This window comes from Homalodisca vitripennis, chromosome 5 (assembly GCF_021130785.1).
Source record: "Homalodisca vitripennis isolate AUS2020 chromosome 5, UT_GWSS_2.1, whole genome shotgun sequence".
Lineage (NCBI taxonomy): Eukaryota > Metazoa > Arthropoda > Insecta > Hemiptera > Cicadellidae > Homalodisca > Homalodisca vitripennis.
In genome coordinates, this window is record NC_060211.1 from 74545419 (window position 1) to 74566821 (window position 21403).

The window sequence follows — 21403 nt, forward strand, 5'->3', positions numbered from 1 at the left end:
CAAGAATTTAAGAACGATTGCTCACTTAGACACACAGAGAACACTAAAAGCCATCGGTGTGAACTAGTTGTGGCGATTTCCACTAGATAGCAGACATATCCAGCAGATTAACCTAGGGTAGCCACTTTACCCGCATTGACCATATTGCCCGTCTTTCCCTTACAACATCTACAGGATTTATGATATAATATATATTTAACTATATTTGAAAATTATATTTCGAAAAAGCTGTAATTGAAATTGTTTACGAGTATAAACTGACATATATAGTATAAAACCATTTTATAAAATAATTAGTTTTTGAAATAAAACAGTAGACTAGTTATAAGATAAATAATAATAAAATTTTTTGATGCAGTTGAAAAATATACTTTGTTTGAAAAACAGCAAGAAAAAGTATATTTATTCTAAATAGTAACAATATAAAAAAGACAAAATAGGGAGATTCAAAACTCAAAATACATCACAAATTAAGGAATTCTTTATTAATTAAAGAAAAAAATGTCTTTGGTCAATAATATCTTAACTGTTTACACATGTATATATGTTGGTATATACTGAAAGCCTCTTAAAAAACTAACTAAAGATAATTTGTGAAATAATTTACGTACGAGAAGTAAATTCCAGTAGCTTATAGGATAGTTAGCATGAATGTTTTAAATTGAACGTGAATGTTTTTATCTGCAGGTACGTTGTCATACCTCTCGTACATCTACTATAATATTCATATTTGTAATAGTTATCTTAACAAGTACACCGTTAGAACGATGCTCATTTGGTGATAATACGAGTTTCATATATATATTATAAATATATAAGGAAACTCGTATCATCATCAAATGAGCATATATATATATATATATATATATATACAGTATGTATATATATATATATATATATAATATATATATAATATATACATAATATTGTATTAAATACTTTAACTATGTGTAAGCATTAGTCAGGAAACGAAATAGATTTATAATTTTGTATCTAAATGTTGATACTCTATGAACTGCCTTCTGTATATGTTTGTACGACAATTAATATCACTTGTTTGTGTACTTTTTACACACAAAGTTTCGATAAGTGATATCTGCTCTCTTGTTCAGGTGAAAACCATGAAAGCATACAATTTCAAAAGAAAGGTAATTAAAAGTTAAAGAATTCCAAACAAAAATCCAGAGATGTTGCACTAAGTTTAAAATGAAACTCAAGACTTCGCTGATGGCCTTGATATCTAATTGCACTTCACTCCATTAATGAATGCATCAGCAATATTAATGATGGTGTTAAAAATAGTGCTACATGTTCCGAAAATCATGCCTTAAACTAAACCATGCAAAACCAAAACCAATCATAAAAAAAACAAATATCAGTCCTAGAGTCATTTGTTGTAAAAACAATCCATATTAATAATAAAAGTTTAAAAATTAGTATCTTATTATACAAGTTACTCTTAAATCTAATAACCTATAATTTAATATCATGTCCGTCACTGTTTTAAAGTTTTTATTGCAATTATTATTAATTAAAAATGTTTGTAATATTCAAGAACTCAAAATGGAATGCGGTTTTACAATCATTAAAATATTGAAAACAGTTGTTAGTAAACTATGTGCACAATCTTAATATTAAGTTGAGCATTAAGCTAAAGTTCAATATATGTAATGCGAGCAACAAATTATCAGTATGACTAACACATGTTTTATAACACTAATGTCTTGTAGTATAAAGGCACTATTACTAGAGTCGTCCGAATCGTGTTTTGCCGTCGAGGGATCCCCGATAGTTTTCGCTTTAGCGAAACCAACTTGGTTCTTTCCCATGTCAAACTTGGTATAATATTTGCGCATGAACACATCTCCAAGGATGAAGAATGGGAAGCTGGTTTCTCCTATGAAACCGCTGACACATACTCCAGAAATCTAAAAAAGAAAATCCACAAACAAGTTTAAATCCGTCTCCTGATGTCATTATATGACAGTAATTGTAGAGTTTTAAAGATTTATGTAAGAATAGACCATTTTAAATGCTTATTAATAAACACTAAAAACTCCTGCTACGAGACTCGAACTGGGATATCTCATTTACCTGTTGAAATACCTACCAAAGAACCATTACATTTTCCCATAACTAGTTTTCTCTTACATATATTTTTAGTAACTAATAGGCCTAAGAATTAATCGTTGATTTCCACTTCTAATACGCTACTGTTTAGAACGTTACTGTTAAAATGTTTAATAACTACAATGTTGTGCTATTTTACCATCTAAGGTTTTAAATAATATCTAAACATTCTCGTTCACACCGTTGGATACCAAAATTCAAAATTCAATTCTTTAAATACTTTTATTTCTCTGTTGAAGACGTGTAATATATCTACAAGTCATATTACTTATATTAATAATAAGCAAACGACTGTATATGTGTCAGGAGGACATTATACAACACATTACTGGAGAAAGTGTGTATGTGTACTACACACATTAAAAAGGTATTAAAAAACCAAATTATAAACGTTACATGCAAGAATGTACCACATTTATATAAATTTCAAAATGAAAATAATAACATTAGCATATTTGCCTTAGATTCAAGGAACGAGCGATAAAGCAGAGATGATACTAAGGAAACACAATGTTAAAACAGTATTCAAGACAGCTCAAAAGTGTAGGAACTGTTTGAAACCAGTGATAGAGACTGGACCTATGTGTACGCCGTGTGAATGTAGCTCACAATATATCATGGGAACGAAATGTTTTATACAAGTGTGAATAAATTCTTCAGTTAACAGAATTTTGCCTCAACTGCCAACAATGTTAATCATGCAAGTATTAGTAATTCTACTAATAACTATATCCTGTTTAGGTTTAACATCTGTTGACTGCTCTCCAAAGCGAGAACTAAATATTGCAAGAACTTACTCCAATGTGAGGTGGTACAAACATAAAAACTTAGACGTTGTTTATGAAATAAACACCGTTATCCTAAGAACTAAGCTTGTTTTTACTGTCGAGTTTACCAAAACTTCATAAGTTTTAAATTAGTCTCGAATGTAGTGACAGAGGATTTATAACATTATATATGCGATAATGGACAAACTAATCATTGAACAAAACAGAATAATAAGGAATGTGTTTGTACACAATCAAATATCTTTTTCTTCCCTTAGGAACAGTCACCATATCTAATAATAGTAGTGTTATAGTCATAATACCTTAACAATGTAATCTTCTGGTAGTAATACAAACGGTGTGCTGTTGATAACAAAGGTCACACTGGGCAAACTTTCGGTCGAGGAACAGGGAACCTGGAACAATAGTAAAAGTATCCGCACAGTGTCAATGTTACCAAAATTGTTTCATTTGAAAAAATGGATGTTTGGAGTCCCCAAAATGTTATTTTAATCATAATTGCAAAGTAAACGTCCCCAATAAATCATCTGACGCATCAACATTTAAAGCACACTTCATACAGCATTATTAAAAACTTTGTTAAAGCCAAACTGTTCCTAACTATCGCACATCAGTTTATAATGTATACACTACAACATACATTATTATTGTTGTAGCTGACAAGTACAACTATTTTTTTTATAAATATGTATTGGTCTGAAACCAATTTTTTCCTTGGAAACATCTAGTACGCATTTAGATTTACATATAATAAATAAATATGGAAATTAATTATTAGCCTTTCAGTATAATAAGAATAATTGTTTATTTCCATATTATTTAAATTTAACTAGTACAATTAGGCACTGTTGAATTTACAGTGTTTAGACTATTACAAAAAATGCATTAAGATTTACCATTGAAAATTTTATTTCATTTCATTTTATTTTATTTCATAATCAACCGCACATAATTATATATAGAACATTACTATTTATTAGACGTTAAAGGTTCAATAGTCTGCTTCAATTTTGGTTTTTAATTACGTAACACTGATTTAAATAGCAGTGTAATACGAAACCTTCAATAAAATAGTTTTTTTTAACCGATTGTATAAATAAAGTATAATTGGTAGGGAAAAGTTATTTTTAAACTTTTGTTGTGTCTTATAAGTTTGTAAAATTCGTAAATAAAACAAAAAAGATACAATTGTTATAACAAAAAAGGCGAATAGCTGCAAAACGAAGTACAAATTGGGGAAAACAAATTATTCTTCAATTTTAGCTTAGAATCAAACACAGAATCTAAAAATGCCTAGCTATCCCAACCTTTTCGTTTTTTGTTCTCTTAGGATATGAACACAAAACAGTCTAGGCTATTAGGGGTATGGGTGGTTAAGGTTGGAGTTAGCGGCCGCAATAAAAATGAGTTTATAATCGTGTTGATCTGGTAAAAAATAAACTGTAGAATATGATATGAAATTTGATTATAAATCTCTTTTTGATTTTATAAAAATAACATCTGGAATTGTATAAGTATAAATAAATGAATGTTATCAAGTTGAAGTATTTACTTACAATATACAAACCGTTCTGATACTGGCCTCCAATAGCATTAATAATAACATTCATAACATCAGAAGGTCCATACATAAAACTTGTTCCGGAGTCTGGAATGGCTTGTTGTGAACCGCTCACTGCATTTGAATTGATCTGGACACTACAAAATAAAACAATTAATCAAAATATTCAACTATAATGCAATTATTTGAGGTCACCATGAAAAAATAAAATATGTCATAAATGTATGGTTCTAAAAGACAGTTAAAATTTCTGAGAATTAAATGTTTTACAAATCGATCGATGCTAATATAAAAGTGTATTTTACCTCAAAAATACTCTGAAATATAATTGAGAGTTAAATAAAAACACGAATATTAGTTAATATTCTAAAACTGATTATTACTAAAATTTCATACTTACAAATTCAGTAATATAGAAAAAACTATTAAGGTGTTGAATATAAACGCACTACTAAAAAGTACAATTCATATTTAACTTTTCGGAACGTTAATGTTTTAATTAAAAGTTGGGGTGATATTTTATTTTATCTACACATAACGCAGGTATGGCGAGAAGGGATGATTCAATGTAAATGTTTAGTTTGGATCCAATTCATTTTCCTCTTAGTGTAGCGTCTGAAATCTGATACTGTCACAGTCTTGACTCCTGTCATTCGTTTGAAGAGATAAAAAAATTGACAGTAAAGAAGTTCAAAATTTTTTATTTACATCTTTTCCACATGCACCCAGACTACAAAATATAGTGTAATATATGTAAAAGAGATATTCTCATTGGCTCATCGGGTGCTCAATTGAGTGCACAACGATGTTTATGACACGGTTTTTAAGCACGATGGAGCAACTGAGCTTTTTATACGTCTTGTAGCTATTCCCACCGTAGGTAATACAAATAAACATATTAATACACTTAGGCACTGTAATGTGGAAAAGCATTGCCAATTTGATCAGATATTAAGCAAATTTGATCAGATATTAGGTAAACAGTGCTTGACTAGTAGTGCAATGCAGATAGTAAATAAAATGTTAATATCAAAATTTTACTCCAGATCGCGCCAGTGACGAATTTAAATCATCTAATGCATGTGAAATATTATTTAAAATAGGTTTGTAACCAACCTTAATGAAAAAAGTTATGAATGTTTTCATATAAGTTACTTTAAACTGATGGGCTTCCTTGACATTGTGATATGGCATTTAACAGTGACTTTTGGAAAAACAAAGAAATGAACACTAAAATGCCTTAACGATTCATTCTTTCTATGGCTACAGTCCAAACAACAAGTGTAACGCAATACTTTAATAACGATTATTTTGGAATGTTGCATAGCCTTAATAAGGATTTCCCCCTTATACCGAAAGTACATAGGAAGTAGGTATTACTGCCCCTTGGCCTTAATAGGTCCTACGTATGAGTATATTTTCTTTATCAAGGCAGCAAAACAAACAACTATGTCCCTGGAAATATTTTAGACTGAAAACAGATTACAGAAGCCGATAGAAGACGATTTTGACCAAAGTAGATTTCTGAGAACTGCATAATCGAACGTATATAGAATTTGATTGAGGAAATATTGCAAGCTGAAATTTGACATAGTAAGTGAAGTTAAACGATCTAAAGTAGGTACTTTAAACCGAAGTAGGCTTCTCGGTTGTACGTAAGTATATATTTTTTCTTCGTCAGGACAAGGCAAACTCTACTATGGTTCTGGAAATATCTTAGACCTAAAATATGCAATAAAGGCTAGAAATAGACGCTTTTTGACCGAAGTAGGTTTCCGAGACCCGAGTATTGTATTTTCTTGATCAGGGTAACAATGCGGGCTCAGTTGTGACGTTGGAAATATAATTAATTTGAACCAGAAATGCTCTTCCACGTGCAGAACATGATATATCTATGAAATTAAACTCTGATAATATTTGCCATAAACTTAAATAATATCTACTTGATGTATGCCTACTTATGTTTTAACATTTTCATAGAACTCCATCATTTTACATCATAAGTGCTTTTACTAAGTAATATAAGGACTTCGGTTCTAAATATTGCGTGCGAAGCCGCGGGTAACAGCTAGTACAGTATTAAATTTAAGTACTTTTTTATTATCAAAACAAATTATCCTTATCTACAAAACTGTTTTCATAAGGGTTAAATTCAAGTAAAAAGGGGGAGAAACCGTGCATAGCACTACATTGAGAGGTACATGATTCCCCATATTTTGATACTGTGCTTGAAAACCATTGAATACAATTTTTGGTTGTGTAAACAATAAATTCGCTTAAAAGTACGTACAAATTTAAATTATGTTTCATTGTTAGTCAGTGATAGGCAAAAAATGGTTTACAGTCGCAAAGCCTAGAGGAAATTTGCACTGTATAAGAACACAAACTAAGGCATGACGATCGATTTATTTCTTAGTAAATATTCAACTTTCGCTGAAAAAGGACCAGGTCCTTCAATTGCAAAAACCATGTGTTAATTATTCTTAAAACTTGATTACTGAAAGTGTACACACTACTCTGAATAAAAACTACTAAGCACTCAGTATTTGGTAAGTGAACAAACTAGACCTTTCAAGCGAAATGTTAGACATTTGGGAAAACCTGTCATAAACTGATTAGATAAGTATAGCATTGCACAAGTTACGAATTAGATAAACAACAAGAGGTTATTGGTTTTCCGAACTACTTGTTTCCCCAATACCACAATCCTTATCTTAGTTAACTACCTAAATAAGATTTAACTTAATTGATTTTTCTTTACTTGTTAAATTTCATATTATTCTAAACTATATGCATCACGTTTAAGCTCATTTACGTTTAAGACTGCTTTAATTAAGTGTATTTTTATTGAATAATAAAGACCTATCAAATTATATGTTACAAGACATAAGTGCTACTTGAAGATTTTGAGTAACCCCACCCTCCTTTACACCGATGCTCAAAAATTTTAAAACTAGATTTATTAGTGTGACCCTTTGTAGCTTAGTAAGAGTGTCGGAAACATGTTTCACATATCTAAAATAATTAAAAAGTTTAAGGAGGGTGCAACTTACTATTCAATCACGTTGTATATCCTCAATGGGCGACTGGAGAAGTATTATTTTACCAAAGGTCTCTTCTTGGCTTGTACAAATTTAAGCGTTTAAAAAACCCATTACAATTTAATATTAGAATAGCATTTTAATTAGACAAATATCATAAAGGGTTAGTATTAAATGTCTTGTCCCTCCATTGTAGTCTAAATTTACTGAACTATTAAATTCGATTAATTTCACTCGTTGTGGTATGGTAAAGATTTTGTTTTAGGTCATAATACAACATGATAGAATTTAACAAAATAGAATTTGGCCGTTAAATTAAATTCGATATGTTGTAACTAACTTGTTCTGTTGTAAATACAGTGTTTTTGGTATACATTTTATATTTTTGATTATGATTAACTGCAAAACTTAGTTTGCATAATTTCATACTAAAAGTATTAAAACATAAAAAAATACGAAATGGAATATCCTAAATTTTTTACCTATTTATATTCAAAAGTGTATGCCAATAATCAAAGCTTTTCTAAATACAACATTGAACAATAGATCTTGTTGGCTTTATTAATACTTATATTGAAAATACCAAAGATAAAATAAAGTATATTGTAGTATTAAATTGTATAAAATAAATAAACTCATATTATTTACATGCATTTAAGCTCCTTAAGGTTCAAGAAGTAAACACAACATAGAAAGGAAAACTATGAATGAAATAAATAGAAACGCAATTATAGTTTCATTACTATTTTCTAAAATTAAATTAAATAGCCTTTAGAAAATAATAAACAGTAATGTCGGATTTTAAGTGTGTTTCCAATATCTTATATTCCAGTGTAGTGGTAACATGCTCCCTCGGCCAGTGATAAACTCGGGTTCGAGTCCCGATTGAGCAAGTTGATCGAAAATTAAACCACGTTATTGGCGATTAAACAAATTTAGTAATAAGTGTTAAAAGTTGCTTAACATATATTTGGTCTTTCGATTATATGTTACTTTGCTTATTTAAACAAAACACGTGTTCTTAGCTTGTATGTGACAGAAACGACCAAATACAAAATTATTAATTCGTAACAGAAAGGGCTCTATTGTTTAGTGGTAAAATAGACGAGGAAGAAGTATTTTTAGTGATAAAATGTTGGTTGAAAAGTGTGTATATATATATATATCTCTCTTGAGAATAAAACCACTTTATACAAGTTTTAGAATGAATATTTGGCATAGTATCATATTTTAATGAAAAGGATGGTTTCCTTTAAAATTTTAAAATTAATGCTACATAAGAGTAAAAACCAACGACTTTAAGCAATTGTTTTATGCTGTAGTCTTTTTAATGATTAGTAATGAAGAGAGAACCTTTTTAAAACTAATAGAGACAGGATTGCTTATTGAAATGCATTATTTAATCGAGAGGGATTTGGAAAAGTTGGGAATGCGTTTTTAAGTAAACTCTGTTGGTTGGAATGAGTTAGTGATGATTTGTTGTAACTTTCACTAGTATTAATGGGACCATGCATTGTTAAAGTCTCTGTACGAGTAAATACAAATGGTTATAGAATAAGAACTTACTGTAAATTACCCAAACATGGTAAAACCATTATCATTTAGGTTTAAGAGAGTTAATGCATGATTTATAAGTATATAATAACTTTAAAACTATTTATTCAATCCATATTATAAATTATATTTTACCCATGCGTTATATGCATTTTACAATATATTGAGTTTCTTAAGTTTACTGTAGTAAAACCAGATCAAGTAATGTGATATTTAAATTGAAAGTTAGAGATTTTATCTTCGTAATTAAAAAATGCAGCCTACAAGTGTACTTATTTATACGAAGCAACCAATTGGGAACGAAAACTATGAAGTCACCCTGTTAATGTTTAACGCTCCAGTTTGATATTATTTTTAGAATGTTATTAAATTTTGGCTGAGAAAGTCACCAACCATTATAATTCGAACGTCATTGGATTTGTTGTTGCTTTTGGTGTTGTCCTTAAACCGAGTACGGATTTTTAATTTTTCGATTTACATTTAATTTATATGTCTATGTAGTAAAATCTATTACTAAACACTTCAGCTGAAGGAGTACCTGTCCATTTTTATAATCCAGTAACTTGGAGACAGTACAGGTGTGTATGTGAAGCTACCACTGTAGTGGTCGGAACTTACGCCTCCTAGAACCAACTCCCCTCTGTCCTCAGACGAATCGTCTCTGAAAAAAAAAAAAACACACACACACACATTAGACATTATAAAAAGCGTGAAATTAGCTAAATGCATAATCCATGTTGTAAGGGAACTATAAAGCAAAAGCTGTAGAAAATGTTCAAAAAAACCATTATTACAGGATATTTTTAATACTAACAGCTCGTTACTATATGCAAGAAATAAGTTTTAAAGTCACATGGATTAAACTTTAAATATCCGTCATAACATAAAGAGATCACGTTGTACAACATTCTGAAACTTTCAACTGGTTTTCCAGTCTCTTTATTTAGTTTACTATAGACACCATGATCGTTGAAAAGGAAACACATATTTGGTATACAGGGTGACTATTAAAACCGGGTCACTGTTGTCATCTTAGAAAATATCGTACACACATATGCGCGCGCGAGTGTACATACACCACTTACAACTAATATTTGGTTGCGTTAAAAAAACATAAATTTTAAATTATATTTACAGGTTAAAGCATTCGAATGAACACCTATTTAAAAAAATGATTTTCAAGACGTTGAACACTATAAACTCATCATTTTTAGTAGTAAATAACTCTAAGGACGTCTTATATCTTCGTAATTAAGGCCAGTATAAAGTAGAATACCGAAAACATAGAGTCGTAAAATGACTTTTTCTATATAAAATATTATAAAAATGGCGCCAGTTTTAAGTTTTTGTAAAATAAAGGAAACATTTCACATTTTAAGTTTTTTTGTCAGATTCATGTTTTCTAAGATCACAATGGTGGCTTAAATAGGCTAAAATAAAAAGCCATCCTGTATTTCGTGTCCACAGCAAGTAGGATAGTTAAACTATCAGTTGTCCGAGGTTTAAATTAAGTTTAAGTAAGTAAGTAATTTAATTAATTGCTAAAATAACAATTCATAATAACCAATTTCAAAAACATTTCTCTTAATTGAATTTACCTTATTAAGGAACTAATCTAAAATAACTCATAAATGAAACATTAATCCAATTTTTAAGAAACGAAATTTTTTAATACTAAAAACACACTTATGAAGATCAATGGTTGGTTTAAATTACACCTTTTCAGTCATGGACGACAAAATAGGTTATATGTAGCCGTATATTGTTGCACGGATCACGGCAAATCGAAGAATGTGATAAAGTAAACACATTAGAAACATCTTACATTTTGTATCTACGTGTGTTTATTGTTTAGACGAACAAATCAGTTGCATTGTAACCTAATTTGTAGGAGTGCCTGCGAACGCTGATTATTAAAAATAAAATAAATTCTACTTTCATTGGTGATTATTACTTACTTATTCAAATAGAAAGCGAAAACAGGTTGCTCCAGAACGCCTTGCCGAATCATGTTCACAAAAGGAGGGTTAGTTCCAATGTTAGAGAGTTTCGGATAAGCCAGACCAAATATTCCATCGAAATATGAAGCCATACCTGCGCTATCAATTGATGTTGCCTCTCCAAACACTTGTCCTGTAACCTGTACTCCTGCCACCTATATCATATAATATCAATAAAGGTTAAGTGTACATTGTCAACTAATATCTAATTGCAAGGTAACAATATGATTTTGATCATTGCCTATTTTTATTCGATTGATACTTGGTTTTCTATTTTTAAAACATCTTCTGTTTAAACACGAATTCCACTTGAATCTTAGTTGGTTTATATTGTTTGGATTATTCTGTAAGTTTCTAATTTCCATGATAATTAGATGTAAGACCAAGGTAACATTTGAATGTTGAGTTTAGGATTTAGCTCACCTTCCTCCAGTGCAGCGCTGGAATCTAACGCTGTTACAGACTTGACTCCAGGAATCTGGAGCCATGTTCGTATGAAGAGATCCAAAAATGTCAACGATGAAAAGTTCATAACAAACAATTTACATCGTCTCGACATCAGAGACATCTAGATTACAAAATATAGTATAATCCAAGTGAATTGATATATTCATTGTCTCATCAGATGCACAATTGAATGAGCTTCGATTCTTCTGAGAAGACTTATAAGCATAATGGAACAACCGAGTATTTTGGATCTGTTCAGACGAACATGGTTCCAGATTCCAGGAATTAAGTCTGTAGCAGCATCAGATTCCTGTCTCTGCACTAAGAGGAAGGTCGAATGGAGCTAAACTCAATATTCATATTGAATAAACCCTTCCCACCATAGTTACGTTATGTGTAACTTTGAATGAATGTAAATTTGTTAGAGTTTTACTTTTACCTTTGACCCTTTTAATTTGGACCTAAAATCAATATAATTCTTTCTTGGACTAAGGGGAATATACTTTGGAACTGTTTAACAAGTTTCAAATCTCTAGGGCAAGAGTTTTCTCACGAACGGACAGAAACGATTTAGAAAAATATCTGTCAGTTCCGTAGTAATTTTAAGAGAGATGTCAGTATCAACTGTACCAGTAGTAATGAAGTGGTCTGTGTTAGCAAATTTGCCTCAAACAAATGCTTTTATGGCGGCAGTTTTTAAAAGCTGACTGTGATTACCATAATTTGACCATTAGAGGTTCATAAGAAAAATATTCAAATGCCCTGAATGGGCAGATATTGTGCGTTGTTAGCTTGTTATTAATATTTCTAAAAATGTGAGTAAAGTTTGTGCGACAATGCGAGCAAAACTTTAGACGATGAATTAACTGTTTTATTACTACCCACACGTATTTGGATTGAAAATTAATTCTTTTCCCGCCGAGAAGTGAGGACTTATTAAGAAAAAAACCAAAATCACTCAACGTCCATCTGGTTGTGGCAAAGACGCGAAGTAAGTTGTTGTCATAGATTTTTGATTATCCTTATTATGTATACAATATCCCTTACTTTTCTATCGAGTACCAATCCTTGACTTATGCTTATGTTTATCATTGTTACTGGACTTCTCAATGATCAGGTGGACTAAGAAAGTGATAAAATGCTACAAATAAATAGGAATCTTCCTATACCAAAATCATGTATGTATCCAAGATTTAAATACTTTAATTAGAACTCACCTCAATGTTATCCTGTGACACGAAACCTGAAGCTCCGCCTTTTCCGTAAGTTATACTAAACTGTTGTCCATCCTTTTTGTAGGTATTACTTGTGCTTGACTTATATACTTTGTGTCTTTCTGGTGAAAAAAGTTGTTGCTACATAAATAATACATAATGACACTGATTTCATAGTACATAATTAACTTCATTAACCAAACTTCAATAGTTGTAGCCTACTTTTATTTTAGCATTAAAAAACGTTAACTGAGAACATATGATTTAGTATCAACATATAGGTAAAACCTCCATCTCTAACCAAAGTCTTTACCATATTTGACCCCTGTCCATTTACAGTGTAACTTTTGTCCGGCCCTTGATTCGATTCTTCCAAAAGGCAACTCGTTTCCTTCAACTACTGTAACTTCTCACTTGCACCTCGTTACGTAGTCTCATATACCTCTTACTCTATTTTTAAACTTCCCATCCCTGTTAAATGTATCTTAACAGTTGGGTTTGTAGTCGTTTACTGAATTGCAGTTTAATTAAGAAATGGTTTGTTCTTATAACCCTAAAACAGATGAAGTAGTAAGATGAAGTGTCATGAAGTGTCAGTACAATTTGGAGACTCGAAGTCCCGTGAGATGTTTTTGTAATTTAAATTTGTCCCAATTCTTCTGACAGTTCTTCTGAGTTTTCAGAGGTTTTTACGGTCTGCACATATATCTCCCACTGTCCATAAGAGTTAGGATGGTACGGAACTGTGGTTTTGTGAATAATCCCATAAATGTCCAAAAAAGCTATTGAAGTAGTAGTCCCAGATTAGTGCCTGCTTTTGTTTTCTTTGCAGCAATACTGCTTTTAGACATAAAATATCTATTTGGCCCATCTGGAGCAGAAATTGAGCATCATTGATTCTTCTGTAGCAATTCTGTTCGTAAACGGAAAAGGTAATCAGCAATATCATGGTGATGTGTTGTTCTCTACTCAATATCATACTTGAACTCTGAAAGAAAGTGGGACAATTAAATATGCGTTTTACTGAGATAATAGGTAGATTGTTAGAATGACTGAAAATCCAAACCAAAGCTTTATTGTCTGCGATAATCGTGACGCGTCTTCCACAATATAAATATGTTGGACCCAATAAGTATGTAATGTTTATTTATCAGTTTGTGAATAATTCTGTTCTGTCTTAGTCAAGGTGCGAGGCGTTCATGCAATGGATTTGTAACTTTTCATTTACTGCAAATGTTGGACAGTGAACTTAATTACATTTTTGTATAAACGTTAAATAATGAATAATATAAAAGTTCATAAACTTGAGACGGAGGATGGAACGGATTTTGTTTTCATGATTTCTTTAACGCATGAATTAATTAATTTAAGGCCACTCAATATCAATATTAAAAGAATTATATTGATCACATATTAAAGAATAACTTTATTTTAAATTTTATTCAATCACTGGTAACTTAATTCATGGAATTGGATGGTATTTAAGTTTATGGAGTATGTATTCGTGCTAAAATATGTGAAATCTGGTGAATAATTAACTTACATAAGATTTCTAAATTATATAGACAATCTTTGATGATCGTTCTGAAAGAATAAAAATGCGAATACATATCATGTATACTTACCGCAAAAACTAGGATATGTGGAACATATCTGGATAGATGGTACCCACAAATCAGCTGATCCTGAATCAAAAATGACGTTAAATGTCTGGGGAGGCGTTCCCACATTCATTGTCCCATAGTAATATGTCTGAAATAAAAACAGTTCTAAACGTTAGTATTCACGTGACAATGTAAATAACGATGATGGCAACGTTAAAATAGCAGAAACAATAAGTTTTTAAACAACATGAATAATTTGTGATTTGATCATGTGTTATTTTCGTTCATAGAGGAGAAAAATAAATAAATAATACAATGGAAAGTCAATGTTGAAAGTAGGTGACAGGATGCAGTTTAAGCGCATTCTTGCCTTGTAGTACCCTCTCTAGCTCATCGAATCTGTTTTATTTTGAAAATTGCTATGCAAATAAATGAATAAATCACGTGGCAAGATATCTTGAGAATGATTTCATCCGTTGACCTTAAAATTTCCATTATTCTTTAACTTAACTTCTACGTAGACAGTAATATGTTCTATAATGGAGAAAGTACAGCCAAGAAATTTGGATGGTCGTAATTTTTTTGTCAATTTATTTTCTATACGATTGTTTTTATTTATGTCTGACCGAACGACATTTCGAGAATTAAATGAGTCTATAAATGATTTTTTTAATAACATTTTAGTCTCAACCTCAGTTAAGCTTGTTACGTGAAACGTGGTGTATTGTAATCTTTGATAAGAATTGTGTTACTTCCCGCATAGGTGAAACTGATTATTCGGAAAGTAGCCATAGCTGGTGATCAAATTCTGGCCTCTGTTAATCCAAGCTCAATGTACAGATCGATGTAGATAGTGCAAATTGACAAGGAACTTTCCAAAACATTAGCCGGGATTAATAAAACTTTAAATATATTATTTCTAACCATATTCTCGCTTTGAGACGATTCGTTAGTGATATAAACCAGACTTAAGCACCTTAATTGTGGGGGTTTTAGGAATAAACAATATATTCAGGTATATATAATATATGCAATTGACTGAGCGTTAGTAAAGGGATCTGAAAAATCACTTATTTATTTACAACTACGGCAATGCCATGTTTATATAAAAATATTTTTAAATTTTACTTAATGTAACAGCACTTAACGGTAATATATATTACGATAAATTAATTCCACAAGTTGGCTTAATGTAGAAAACAAAATATTAAATATAAATCAATGTCTAATACAAAGATCCTAACATCCTCTAAATAACTAATAACTAATTACAATTAAATAATACAGTTATAACAACAGCACTAACTATAATAAGATGAAAGTAATCATACATAATATGACAACAAAATAATAATAAACATATTGTAATAACATAAAGAAATATTAATATAACATTATTGTTTGTAATGAATAAATAACAGTGAGTAGTGCAAGAAAATGTATGAAGGTGTGTGCGAGAGAAGGCACGTGTGCGTATATATGCTTTATAAGGACATTATTAATTAGGTAATAATATAAATAACAATAACGATGTTAAAGTATAGAAAATATTATAATTAAAATATATAAATACGAGTATATATAAAGCATAAAGTATGTCCTTGTTTTCAAATAAACATGTGCGTGTGTGTTCAAATAAATTTTAATGTCTTCACGAAGAATCAGTTCTGCATAGTCAATATACAGTTCGATTATGATGAAAGTCACTCCATAGAATTTAGCTGACTGTGAACAGTAGTGAATTTTTTACGTTGGTATTATGGCAATAGAAAAGGGATTTAAATATGTGACTTATTAATAGATGTAGGTATATACTTCAAATCTTGTATACAATTTCAGTAAAGCGACACAATCCTTATTACGTGACACGTGGCGTGGCCTACTCCTATTTTGTATATAAGTAAAACAATCCTAGTGTACATACAGCAAGTGTACATACATGTTGGTCAATACATATAATACTCACATCTTGCACATCATACAAGGTTACGTTGGCACGACCTTGAAGTAGTCTTAGACCTTTCATATGGCTCCCAATGAGTTCCAGAGTTTCGTTAGTTTTTTGCTTCTTTAGGCTGATGGATATAATATTCTTTGAACTCACCACGCTGTAATATAACAGTATTTATAATATTGATGTTAAATCATGGATGTATTGATAAAGTTAGAAGAAGTAGAGGAAATATATATTTTATAAATGACCACGAAACAGAATTGTTTATTAGAGGAAATGTGGATTTGTGCAACCAGGACAGAATCAAAATTAGGTGGTACAGGATCAGGAGATATCAGTCTGCATCCTGGGCTAAAGATGAATACATTATAATAGACAGAATAGTAAGAAGCATACAAAGGTAGCTTTAGGGCCAATCAATTATTAAAATTAATTCAGGTAACAAATTTGATTTAACATGGCTGTATTGTTTCAGGGGCAGTACATTTAAGTTTTTCAATGGCTTATTAAAGATGGTCATCTCGAGATTTTTAAGGGTTTGCATGATCCTGTGATAAAACACGAACATAGCCTTTATAATATTAAAAACTTGTCTAGTTAGAGTAAGATTTAGCCTCATTAGTCAGAATAAGAGTATTTGTTGTCATTTTAATTAGTTCGGTGTATTCCACTACAAAAATAAATGAACTGGTTGATGAACTTTCGCTTGCGAAGGAAGGATCGCTCTCCTATTGGTGGGGTGATTTAGCGTGGTAATTGTTTATCTGTCCGAAAGCGTCGGTTGACTACCAGCCAGCATTGCCACCCTGACCGTCTTCTCGATATCATTTAGGGAATGAACGGTCTCTCAACAAATTCCGGGTCCGGCAAAGGCCCATTTGTACACCCTGTTAGCAGTCATTTTAGGGGCCCTCTCGATTGTAACCCCTTAGTATGCGACAGACTGATGGAATCCCTTGAACCACAAAAATGGCATTACACATGGGCTTGCTAATTTGCTTACGTAGCAAATACAACAACGAGATTTACTATTTTAAGTTATGGGATCTTTTTGCCGTTTGCCTTGGTTAAATGAAGCAACATTTTGTGAGTAACACATAGTTTCATGATCTGCAATCCACTTTCTTGCTCAGGTAGACATAATAAACACACTACAGATTAGGTTTAACGAAACGAATATCAAAGCGCTGTGAGATTTAGAAGTCTAAAATTATAAGACAAATTTTTTTATCTTGAAGTCTCAGATCTCAGAAAATTCTTCCAGACATAAAGGGAAAAATCTGTTATATAACCAAGGAAAAAATGATATTACGATCTATTTCAGATAAATAATTATTTTAATACTTCTTATACAAATAAAAATATTGAAATAGTTTGAATTTGTGAAACTAATCAATTTAAAAAAAAATATTCATAATTATTTTCATAACAGTATTCTGCTTATTGGCATAGAAATAGAAATTAGAAACCAACCCAATCGCAAATAATTATTTATTAAAATGTTTAGAATTAATCGGTTAGTTAATTTTCTTTCAAATAAAAAAGTTCAGTATTTACGTACCTAACGTTTTCTTATATCAGTGTTAGTACGATTTATTATAAATAAATTATGTTTAAACCTCAAACTATTCTTATCCATCTTAGATCATAATTCATTAACTGGTGTACTAATGTGCCAATAGAGTTAGACTTGCTGTGAATGAATCAGAGATAAGGTGTACAACACTAGACGGTAATGAGTAGAAAACGAGATAAAAAATTCACTGCTTAAGCAGGTTTTAGGTTAGAATATATTTGATATTTTGAAAATAAAGCCTCTTAAGATATATTTAAGACAAGAAAAATATACTAAGATTTTTATCACTACATCAGGAGCTGTAGACATTTAAATTGCGTTTTAGAGTCGTTTTATAATAAGGCCGAAAGAAATATTATAAAAGATAAGGAAATGAATTATTCACGGTATGTGTATAACAGACGACTAAAGGGAATGACATTTATAAACATCAAATTTTTAATAATGTTTTATATAGTCAAGCAAGATTTTAATTAAAGCACATGTAATTTTATTAAACAATATTGGTGTGAAAAATGTAATTTTCCTGTCACATATCTTTAACAAACACCTAACTTACTAAAATTCATGTACTGCTTGTACTGAAAAAATTCATATTTTAATATTAAGCCATTTTTATGTGTCTGGTTAAAACGTTCGCTAAATTTCTCACTTTATAGGTACGACTGAAAAGTTCCATAAAAACATCAGATATTTGTTTCCTTATAATTCATCAAATAACGTTATGAAAGGACAAAACTTCAAACCTCATGCCCATCATACTCTGATATAATTGGGTTTAACGTGTGTCATAATTCCATATACTTAGGAAACTGTATTTTTTTTGTTGGTTGGAAAATAGGTAAAACAGTTTTTCGAGAACAATTAGGATATGGTTAAAAAATAGCTCATCATATTATAATAAAAAAACAAATAAAAATTGTCACACGTATTCGTTTTGTGTTCCGTTCATGTACTTCTTTCTTAGTTTAACCTTAGTTGTTTTAATTAAACTTTCTGTGGCTCCTGTAGTATAGATATAGTTTTTGAAAACAATTTTGAATGTAAGTGTATTGGTAAATAACTGCTGATTGGATTTAAAATTCGTTGACATATTCTACAATCATACAATATTAAACCTACCTTAATGTGAACAGGCATGGCAGCAACAAAATTGTTAAAGATATATTGAAGTACATTATTGAAAGGTATGGGTGGTTATGAGCACTATATGTGACACTAGGTAGGTCTGCTGATTCATTTCTGATGTCTGATAGTTCATCTATTAATAATTGACGTAATGTGTACATTCTACGGAGAGATTAGATTGGTCGCGTTATCATCCTTTAGTCACTTTTTGATGTCAGTCAATCACAATAAATAGCACCATATAAACGACACTCACACTCTCTACTGTTTCTGGCACAATACAGCATTGTTCAATTTTTTCGACTTTTTTATACATACAAACAACTTAATTTTTCAATTTGCCTACTCCACTATCGATTTTTAACCTTAAGACTTAAATATAATACACTTACTTAGCGAAAAATATTTACTTTGTCTATCCCACCAATCCTATTATAATATTGGAAATACTGTTAAAACATCTGAAGAGGGTGTTCACAGGTATCACAGGGGAATCAATATCGAAATCCTCAAAGCGTGCTTAATGGAGTTACAGATAAGTCTGTCTACATTATTGAAAAGTCAAGGTTAACTTAAATCTAAGTGTAAAAATTAACTCGGAAAAACTTAAATGAAGGGTAGTATTGTTCGTGGCCTCATTCATATTTTCTTATTACCATCTTGCTTGTAAGTACATTTATATCTAATTTTTTACATCATTAACAATGAAGGCCCTAAATTTTAACTTAGCCTGCAGTATATAGGGTAAAACTAATTTAAAGATTAAGTTGAGATCATACATCATTACGAGTTATTCACCGATTATCAAGGTAATTGCGAATTTATAACACATGGTCTAACACATTTCCTAATAATTACTCAATTCCCTTTCTGCAATGAAATTAAAATTTTGGTCTTAATGCTTTGACACCAATTTCACGTGACATGCATTGATACTTCAATAGGGGCATCTTGAAAAGCTGTTATCTCTTATATCTAGTTTAATTCAAAGTTATTGCTGCTCTATCTTTGTGTTCTGCCCATCGAGTATTTTCTTTACCTCTGCCATCAGCCGACATATGTGTTTACTACTTTTAACTCCATTTCATCCAATATTCCACACGCAGTTCTTAGTTTTATCTTTAACAGTCTGAAATACCGACATGTTAACATGCATTTAAGGATAAATATAATAAAATGGACAAGTGTAGTAGAGGACGGATGAAAGCATTTGGTTTATTATTAGTTAAAATTGATGTTTTCTCAGGAATAGTTATATAATAGTAATAATGCGAAATAGTAATAATTGTAATACGCCTCAATTTACATAAATTGCTTAGGAAAGGATTGTAGATTTTAACAAACTCAAATCTCAACACTGCGTTATTATCCACTTATTGATAACGCATTTTCTAAGTAAACAACAATTCTTTTTATTTAAGTTTGTTTTTGGCAATAGAAGGATTGTGAAGAAAACAGGATTTTTCCTGCATTTGACATCGTTCAGTGATACAAAAAATCAGTAACATAATAAGGTCATCACCCCGAACTCAAAAGTGAACTCATTATCTTAAGGTAAAGGTTTAGTACGACAAGTTATGGTCATTGGGGATACTTGTATCTTTCACAATTACTTTGTTATACGTATATACGGTCCATACTACACAAGTTTTCGGCGGCTATTCAGTGGTTTTGTACACCCTAAAGGATTAAAATCAATGTTTTACTTCGTCATAGCACTGGATGGCGCACCATCCTGCTGCCAAATATAATCTCTTGCCCATCTTTTTCCAAAAATGGATAGAACTCCAATTTGATTAATATAAGAAACAACAGTTCTTTGCTTCCAGTTTGTTATTGACGATGTAAGTTTGAAAAGGATTTTGGAAATTTGCCGACATCGTTGTATGCTACAAAATGTGCAACACAATGTTCCGAAGGTTGAATTCCATCCTCTTCGTCAGGTAATAAGACAATTAGTACATGAGAGTCAGAAAGTGCGGCAATGGACTGTCACTAATAAAAGAAAGGAAATAAGAAAAATAGAAAGAAATTGGATTAAACACTACGAAGTTCAGAGAAGAGAAAATCAACCCAGGCGTTAAGAGGAAAAACACACGACATATCAGAACAGGGGAAAGTCTAAATTCCCAACTATAGAAAGTCTTATTCTAACACCTCGTAGTAATTTGCTTCCCCAATGAATATTTTGACTATTTATGATTTTTATTTGGTGAGTTGGTGAGTTGATGAGTTAATACGACTCTAACAAGAAAATTCCCATAGTCAATCGTAAAATGTCTCTGAAGGATGCAGAGCTTGTAAAAGCTGTAAACGATACGTGGTTGTAAGTACACCTGTACTTTTTCCGATAAAAACTTACGAGAATTGCCAAATCACGACCAGCCAAACAGACGACTCGACGAC

At 30.9% G+C, this 21403-nt stretch overlaps 1 protein-coding gene across 1 annotated transcript; it reads right to left on the reverse strand.

Moving 5' to 3' along the window:
• Positions 1-459: 459 nt before the first annotated feature.
• Positions 460-19236, reverse strand: LOC124362377 (lysosomal aspartic protease-like). Its single transcript, XM_046816816.1, has 9 exons — positions 18992-19236; positions 16306-16447; positions 14361-14487; positions 12739-12857; positions 11033-11229; positions 9613-9735; positions 4475-4616; positions 3221-3313; positions 460-1928 (listed from the first exon to the last, which is right to left on the reverse strand). The coding sequence occupies exons 1-9, from the start codon at positions 19156-19158 to the stop codon at positions 1659-1661; spliced, it is 1380 nt and encodes a 459-aa protein (XP_046672772.1). The 5' UTR covers positions 19159-19236; the 3' UTR covers positions 460-1658.
• Between the last annotated feature and the right edge of the window lie 2167 nt (positions 19237-21403).